Below are 8,643 nucleotides of genomic sequence, written 5' to 3' on the forward strand. Positions count from 1 at the left end.
AAACCTCAACAAAAATATTGCAATTCCAGTGTTTTGAAGTCCAACTTCAATTGCAGTGGTAAGGCAATCTTTTGCAGGTAGATTAAAAACTTTAGACAATAGCCAACCCGCCAAATAACCCAACCAGGGTAATCCCATTCCTGATACTATTATCTAGAAAAAAATTATTACTTATTACCTTAGAAGAAAATGTTAAAATTTTTAACACTTAACGTCCTCAAATACTATCTCACTATTAGAACAAGTCTATAAAATTCTAGTGAAATTATGAAAACATTATAAATAGAAATGCAAATAAAATGATTTTTTGAAGAAAAACTATTAATTTTTGTCTCCATTTATCTTCCAAAATAATGGCAAAGTAATAAATGTTGTGCCGACTATTTATTTCAATGCAGTGGGAGATATTAAACAAATTATATATATAAACAATAAATATAAACCGCAGTTCAAGAAAATATTTTTTTTGCAGATAAGTTCAAAAGCATTTTGAATAAATAAATTATTAAATAAACAATGTAAAAACGAAAATAAAAGTAGAAACAATCGATTGCTATAAACAAAGTTAAAAATTCATCATCACTTATCTTCATAGGGGGGTCGTCAGTTTACCCTACATTCTCTCCCCTTACATACCAATATGCTTTTGTTTTATCGACACTTAGCCTTTTTTATTTGTTTTTATTTCATATTGTTGTACTTTAAAAGAAAACAATACGTAATAGTGTGTTAATAAAAACACAAAACGTATACGAATGTATTTTTAAGACAAATAATAGTCATGCATGTACTAATGTTGAATATTGTTCATTTCAGAACCAAATTATTTAAGATTAATAGAATTGTTACATGTACCACTCCAGTCGTTCTACAAGAGGCCCTCCTCAAAACAGAACGGCACCTGCGCCAAAATACCAGATTATAATACTTAAATAAATTATTCATCAAATTATTACAATCAAATTTAAATAATAATAATGATGATGATAATTTGTTGCTTTTTACAAATACACACACAGACACACACACATACACATAAAGAGAAAAGAAACGAAATGTCTTCATGTTTGATACGAAGTAGTTTAGTAGATGCTGCTTAAAATAAAATAATAGAACGTTTTTTATTTAACATTCAATATAGCATTGATAAATGATTGATGACATACTTTATATACTTATCAATTAACTCGTTTTTGAAACATTTTAATGTATATCTATTATTTTCATCCGCTTGTTTTACTTGTTCTCTTTTTGGCGATAAATTGACTTTAGTTTACGGGTAATTTAGAAAAAATTCTAATTATGTGATATTTATTTATGTAACTAATTAATATTTATTTCACTTTGTGATGCTATGAGTATGATATACATATTATAACAACAGTATAAATATATTATATTTGATTAATTAATGTAATTCGTATAAAGTAATTTATTATATTTACTAAATAATTTACTCAAGTTTACTTGATGTTTTATTTAAATACCCCCCTGATTCGCACGGCTTTGTTCACCGAGACAGACTGCAAATTTTGAGCTTACATTAGGGTGAAACAGAAGTAGAAACTTCCTCCCTTTGCTTGCCTTTGCTCTTCTCCGTTACAAGAGAATATGCATAAGCACTTGCGACCGAATAAGAATAAGATATTAAATAAAACTTACTTACTTTGTCAACATTTTATTAAATTATGCTGAAGTGTACGATGTGTTGCATACCCATTTACAAACAACCCCTTTAAATTTTAATCATTGATTACTATACATCTATTAAAAACCATAATGGCCGACAACAGCAACAATTAGAAAAGAATGATGGCCGACAACAGCAACAATTAGAAAAGAATGATGGCCGACAACAGCAACAATTAGAAAAGAATGATGGCCGACAACAGCAACAATTAAAAATATGATGGCCGACACTACGTCATAGTATTGTTCACAAAAGTGAATTTCGACCACTCGAAGTAATAGTGCTAACAGTTTCGAGCTCACAGTGGCTGATAGGGGGGAAGAACTAGTACTACATAAAATATTAAGTGGGTAAGTACTTTTATTACCAAAATTATAAATCTATTTCGTTATTAAGTATCCTTGTCCATTTTTTTTTTCATAAAAAATGTGTATAAAAACAATGTAAAAAAAATACCACTCATGTGCTTCAAATTGTCTTTTTTTAAGTGTTTACGCTACTGCAGCAACCCCATTCTTTTTTATATTAAGATTATCATCACATTCTGTATCACTACCAACAGCAGGTGGCACAGCATATTTCAGTTTGTCATTTACCGGATTTATTCTAAAATAATAAACAAAAAGTAATTTTAAAACAGCAGACACAGAAAGCGTCTTATTTACAAAAACAAAAAATAGTTGCTAATATAATGATATCCTTTTCTGTATTGTATTGAAGATTTTAAGTTAAAAAAAAAAGTTAAAATTTCTCCTACCTTTTCTGAACAAACTTAATCAGGAAAAGAATAAAAAGTGGAATTGGTGTCATAATGGCCACAGAAACAGGAGCAACTGAAAGAAAATTAAAAATGTTTAGAATATCTCAAATTGTACAAGGGTGACATATAAGTACTGCGTACTTAATTTTAGTTGTTTATAACATATCTTACTTGTAGTTATATCGGCTTCTGGTTGAGGTAAAGAAAACCTCAACAAAAATATTGCAATTCCAGTGTTTTGAAGTCCAACTTCAATTGCAGTGGTAAGGCAATCTTTTGCAGGTAGATTAAAAACTTTAGACAATAGCCAACCCGCCAAATAACCCAACCAGGGTAATCCCATTCCTGATACTATTATCTAGAAAAAAATTATTACTTATTACCTTAGAAGAAAATGTTAAAATTTTTAACACTTAACGTCCTCAAATACTATCTCACTATTAGAACAAGTCTATAAAATTCTAGTGAAATTATGAAATATGAATTAAGAAAAAATACTTACCCTCCAAGAAAACAATTTAAATAAATATAAGTTTGCAATTATAGCAAAAACGATAATAAATACTATCAAAAACCCTGAAAATCCTTTCAAAGTCCTTCTCAAAAAATTTGCAGTCCTCGTAGAATATCTTTGTATAATATAGCCAATTATTAATGGAATTACAAGACCAATAGCATATGTCGAAATATTTCTGTAAAAATTATTTTTTCCTTAGAATTTTAATAAGGGGAATAAAAGTTTATTGTACCTGTAAGGTATTTCTAAATTGTTCTTATCAAAAATAAGGGCACCCAAGGTAAATGTCCAGAATGGTATCGTTGCAAAAGCGATAAACGTGCCCATAGTTGTCAGAGCTATGGACAGATCTATATTACCGTCTAGTAGGGCTGTCCATATATTAGAGGCGCCCCCACTGGGGGCACAGCCTGTATAAAATATACCAAGTTGCAGTGCTGGATTGTCAGGAAAAAGAACGTAACCAATTATATAACTTAGCTGAAATTATAACAAAAAAAATTAATCAAAACTCTTCAAAACACTTTAAAAGATATTTACCAAGGGCATACAAATAAACTGGCCAGCAAATCCAACAAGCAATCCTACAGGTCTTTTCAACTGTGATTTGATATCTTCAATTTTTAAAGCAGCCCCAAAATTAATATAAATAATACTAACGAGTACTGCGACCGATATACTAAAGACTTTATCAATAACCCTGTCTTTCCTTATCACTTTGATTTTAACGTTTTTTTCTTGAGAGATAGAAGTGGTACAATTTTTTGCCTTTACTTCTACAGAAAGATTGGTTGATCCTTAAAAAAATCTGGGTAAAGGAAGAAAGCATTGCTTTTATATATGTATATTATTTATACCAAGAAAATTTCCAAAAACGTCAACACTTCCTGAACTGCTGTTAGTTGTGATGTAAATTTTTTTATTAACCGAAACTATGCCAGGATCATCGTTTTGAATTGCTAGACAGTAGGAGTCGCCAGGGTCAAGTTCACCTAAAAATTTTTTATACATAATTTATATGTTCTATAGACAGAAAAATACTGTAAAAGATAATATTTTTACTTTATCATATCAACAAATGAAACGAAAAGTTACGATAATAATACAAACTACATTTAAAAAAGGACACATATTATAAAGTTGAAGAAAGTTTAAAAAAATTATTATTTACTTTTGACTTACCTTCAATCGTGTAATTAAGATTTGCGATTTCATACATTTTAACGGTAACATCTTTGGGTTGTAAGTACAAAACTAAAGTTTGTGCCAATGCTGTACAGCAAACCAACAAGAAAAACAGCAATACAAAAATTTGGGACACTGCTGATAAAGGACACATCTATAAAACAAAACGTCAGTTACAAATAATGTCTTTTTGTTCACATTAAACGAATTAGTTTTGTAAAACAATAAATAAAGATGTTATTATGTTCTCCATTAATACTTTTCCCCTAAAGTTAGATATATGTATATAGAAATCAGGGTTGTGACCTTAATAGAATAATTTGCAAAGGCGACACCAATGTTTCGCTTCCTGTTGTGTAGATTTCTCAGGGTAGGTAGCTAGGTCCTTTACATTAGATGTATTTTGTTCCNATCTGGTAAGTTATTCGAAAATTTATTTTAAAAGAATATTTTATTAATTCACACCAAATAAATAGGATAAAATTGGTTTTGAAGTACCGATCAATTTTGCATAGTTTTATTTTTTCATGAATAAACTATTAGTTTTATCAGTATTAACATTTGCTCTTGTTAAATTTTTAACAAGTTATCTCTTAAACACTTCTACACATAACATATTTCTGATATTATTGATATTTTTAAAAAAGCAGACTTGATAAAGTGAATGTCTACTTTATTACTTATTTGAAAACGACCTCGTTCTGTTCAAATTTTAAAAATATTAAGTTAATTTGCGAATTGGATAACAGAATTAGTGTTAATTATTTTAAAATATTTCAATATATGATAATTACTTTGTTTAGTAANTTTCATGAACAAGTAGATTTTCGTTTAGGTGCATGTACCCAAACACGTGTGTATAAATTTTGTATCCATCTAACGTTTTCTGTTTCTTACTTGAATTTATTCGAACGAATAAAAAGGTAATGAAATGAAAAATTTCTTCGGACAGAACGGAATTTGTATTTTAGTTGAATTCCTTATTAGAGCAATCAATAGAAAGCGATAAGCGATCCCAATGCTCGGTTTTCCCAGAGTTTCCTTTACGTAATATTTCACTTAACAATTGCATGAACTACATACAGATAAGTCAGAATGAGCGGCGATTTATTTGATACAGGGGGATTTACTACCGAATGCTTTAAGTCTAATTGATGTCTTACATTATTAAAGTCTTTATATCAAAGACATAAAAACAATCAACAGTCAACTTACAATTAGATACCTAAATATAATACAGTTATGAGTAAAGGTCTAGATGAGGGCCCCCGCCCCCAAAGGGGATGGGGGTGGGGGGATCGAAAGAGGAGGTCTCCCCTACCACTGTACCATAAAAAGTTCGTGGCGGTCTCACCCCTATAAAAAGTTATGGGGGTTCAAAGTTAATAAATATGCCAATTTTTATACATTTCTAGGCATNATTTCAATATATGATAATTACTTTGTTTAGTAATAATAATTGTTGTTAAAGTGTAAGTACGTTATTTTTAAATTTAAACAAGTGTAAATAATGTTGTGCATAAAATACCTAAGTACTATAAATCATTAATTTCTTTCGTTCTAAAATATTCAATTATTCACAATAAGTTTTGGCCCACTTTTTAGAGTTGTTGAATGTAAGTATGTACTTGCATAAATTGTACCTATTACATTTTCGAGTATGATGTACAGGGTGTATGGAATAGGCGGGCATTTTAAATAAAAGTTAATTTTTGTTACACTTTTGCTTAAAACAACAAAAGAAACAAAAGTAAAATGTAAAGTGTAATACATATAAAAAGTAATTATTAAATTTTTTAATGTATTCTTATTTTCCTATATTTAAATATTTTATAATGGCACTTAAATCATAAAAAAGTAACGTTATTTTAAAAAAATAGCACAAAATTGGAAATATTTTATAGCCCCTGCACTCAAGGATGAATGTCGACCTTTTATTGTGGAAGGGTACCAAGTGGGGCTAATAAGATCAAACGTTGTCACTCATTTACTAAAATATCCCGAGGTAATCATTTAATCGCCGATTTCTGACGAAAATTTCAAATACTCAGATTATTTTGAAAGGTTTTTAGAGTGACAAACGACTTTGTCGAATTAAATCCTGCATTTCGTGATTACGAGGAACGATCTGCTAAAATAGATGACGTTTTGCGAAAAATAAAAAAAGAGAACGTTTTCGAAGTTTTGAATGGATGGAGAGAGGAGGTAATACTTCAATTAATATTTAAAAAGATCATTTTCTTTCCTTAATTATGTTGCATTCGTTTTAGTGTTATGAAGTAAAAGTGGAATTTGCTGGAGAAAAAGTTATGAAAATGGAAAGAGCTGCGACTTCCCTATTTGGCATCAAAAAATATGGGGTTTCTATCAATGGATATGTTCGAGATCCTAATCGTGGATTGTGTATATGGTTACAACAACGATCTAGTACCAAACAAACATGGCCAGGTATACGGGGTGTCCCATGACGACCATAGGGTGAAAGTATATAATGTAGGGAACCAAAAAAATCAATAACTTTGCATAAAGTTTTTGATTTGAACATATATGATCTTATTTTCGACTTTTAATCATATGGAATTTTTACAGATCGAACAAGTTAAAGGTCACTTTTATAAGGAATTATAAATTTTCGGAATACTGTTATAAAAATTGTTTAACTTTAACATATTTGATCTGAAGAAATTCTGTTATAATTAAATTTTCTACAAAGTTGTTCAAGAAATTAACATTATAAACTCTGTTGTTTTTGAAGCACCTATAAGGCTTGAAAATTAAAAATTAAAAAACAAATTTCTTAAAAGACAACTTATTTTCATATTTAATAGTATTTTTTAGCAAAATTAAACATTATAGAAGTTATCATTCGACGTATTTTCTGAATGATGAGTTCGGCGCTTTTTAATAATTTTTAAATTTGATTCGACTTTAGATAAATGGGATAATATGGTGTCAGGTGGATTCTCAGTAGGCTACGGTATCCGGGAAACTGCACAAAAGGAAGCTGGTGAAGAAGCTTCGGTACCAGACAGTATTTTAAAAAATATGATAAGCGCAGGCAGTGTATCGTAAGTATAAACAATTAAATAATTTTTTAGCAAAAATACCATTTCGTTGTTGTTTTATGTATTTGCTGTTATACTGAAATACGTCATAAATCTGGAATTTTTTAGGTTTTTCTATGAATCGTCGCTTATTGGTTTGTATGCAAATACGGAATTCGTTTTCGATTTAGAACTGCCATTGAATTTTGTTCCAATCAACGCTGACGGCGAAGTTCAAAAATTCGAACTGTTATCGGCCAACGAATGCATAGAACGAATTATATCACCCGAATTTAAAATTACCAGCGCCCCTGTGATTCTAGACTTTTTAATTAGAAAAGGCGTCATCACACCAGAAAATGGTAAGAGACGAAATTAACTTTTTTCTGTTGCTTTTTTTGAAATACTTCAAATATTTTTACGTTTTGTTTTTATTTATAGAGCGTCTGTTTTTTTACTTGCTTGCTTTAAAACTACGGTGAAATTGCGGTAATTGTGTCAGGTTTGATAGAAATAAAATTAAATAAATAATTATTTGATTTATGATCAAGAATATGCCAAAAACTTATCCCCGCCTTGTTTTCGATATTTGCAGGCCTAAAACTCTAAAATATTTCACGCAGATAGATAACATTATAAATAGAAATGCAAATAAAATGATTTTTTGAAGAAAAACTATTAATTTTTGTCTCCATTTATCTTCCAAAATAATGGCAAAGTAATAAATGTTGTGCCGACTATTTATTTCAATGCAGTGGGAGATATTAAACAAATTATATATATAAACAATAAATATAAACCGCAGTTCAAGAAAATATTTTTTTTGCAGATAAGTTCAAAAGCATTTTGAATAAATAAATTATTAAATAAACAATGTAAAAACGAAAATAAAAGTAGAAACAATCGATTGCTATAAACAAAGTTAAAAATTCATCATCACTTATCTTCATAGGGGGGTCGTCAGTTTACCCTACATTCTCTCCCCTTACATACCAATATGCTTTTGTTTTATCGACACTTAGCCTTTTTTATTTGTTTTTATTTCATATTGTTGTACTTTAAAAGAAAACAATACGTAATAGTGTGTTAATAAAAACACAAAACGTATACGAATGTATTTTTAAGACAAATAATAGTCATGCATGTACTAATGTTGAATATTGTTCATTTCAGAACCAAATTATTTAAGATTAATAGAATTGTTACATGTACCACTCCAGTCGTTCTACAAGAGGCCCTCCTCAAAACAGAACGGCACCTGCGCCAAAATACCAGATTATAATACCTAAATAAATTATTCATCAAATTATTACAATCAAATTTAAATAATAATAATGATGATGATAATTTGTTGCTTTTTACAAATACACACACAGACACACACACACATACACATAAAGAGAAAAGAAACGAAATGTCTTCATGTTTGATACGAAGTAGTTTAGTA

The 8,643-nt window shown here is 29.3% G+C and overlaps 2 protein-coding genes across 4 annotated transcripts in view; one reads left to right on the forward strand and one right to left on the reverse strand.

Moving 5' to 3' along the window:
- Positions 1 to 8,637, forward strand: part of LOC108734840 (uncharacterized protein YJR142W) — an 11,040-nt gene extending 2,403 nt beyond the window's left edge. The window contains exons 5-7 of the mRNA XM_025975475.1: positions 7,085 to 7,220; positions 7,326 to 7,558; positions 8,370 to 8,637. Of these exons, the coding sequence (XP_025831260.1) occupies positions 7,085 to 7,220; positions 7,326 to 7,558; positions 8,370 to 8,485 (485 nt within the window). The 3' untranslated portion in view covers positions 8,486 to 8,637. The remainder of the gene's footprint in view (positions 1 to 7,084; positions 7,221 to 7,325; positions 7,559 to 8,369) is intronic.
- The window catches only part of LOC108734838 (ileal sodium/bile acid cotransporter), a 14,702-nt gene continuing 8,091 nt past the window's right edge, over positions 2,033 to 8,643 (reverse strand). For all 3 annotated transcript variants that reach the window (XM_018466534.1, XM_018466533.1, XM_018466535.1), the window contains exons 2-9: positions 4,150 to 4,306; positions 3,825 to 3,959; positions 3,508 to 3,764; positions 3,200 to 3,447; positions 2,953 to 3,142; positions 2,622 to 2,808; positions 2,448 to 2,523; positions 2,033 to 2,296 (exon numbers count right to left, since the gene is read on the reverse strand). In XM_018466534.1, coding sequence (XP_018322036.1) covers positions 2,182 to 2,296; positions 2,448 to 2,523; positions 2,622 to 2,808; positions 2,953 to 3,142; positions 3,200 to 3,447; positions 3,508 to 3,764; positions 3,825 to 3,959; positions 4,150 to 4,306 — 1,365 coding nt within the window. In that variant the 3' untranslated portion in view covers positions 2,033 to 2,181. The remainder of the gene's footprint in view (positions 2,297 to 2,447; positions 2,524 to 2,621; positions 2,809 to 2,952; positions 3,143 to 3,199; positions 3,448 to 3,507; positions 3,765 to 3,824; positions 3,960 to 4,149; positions 4,307 to 8,643) is intronic.

Source organism: Agrilus planipennis, unplaced genomic scaffold (genome assembly GCF_000699045.2).
Source record: "Agrilus planipennis isolate EAB-ADULT unplaced genomic scaffold, Apla_2.0 scaffold74, whole genome shotgun sequence".
In the NCBI taxonomy this organism is placed as follows: Eukaryota; Metazoa; Arthropoda; class Insecta; order Coleoptera; family Buprestidae; genus Agrilus; species Agrilus planipennis.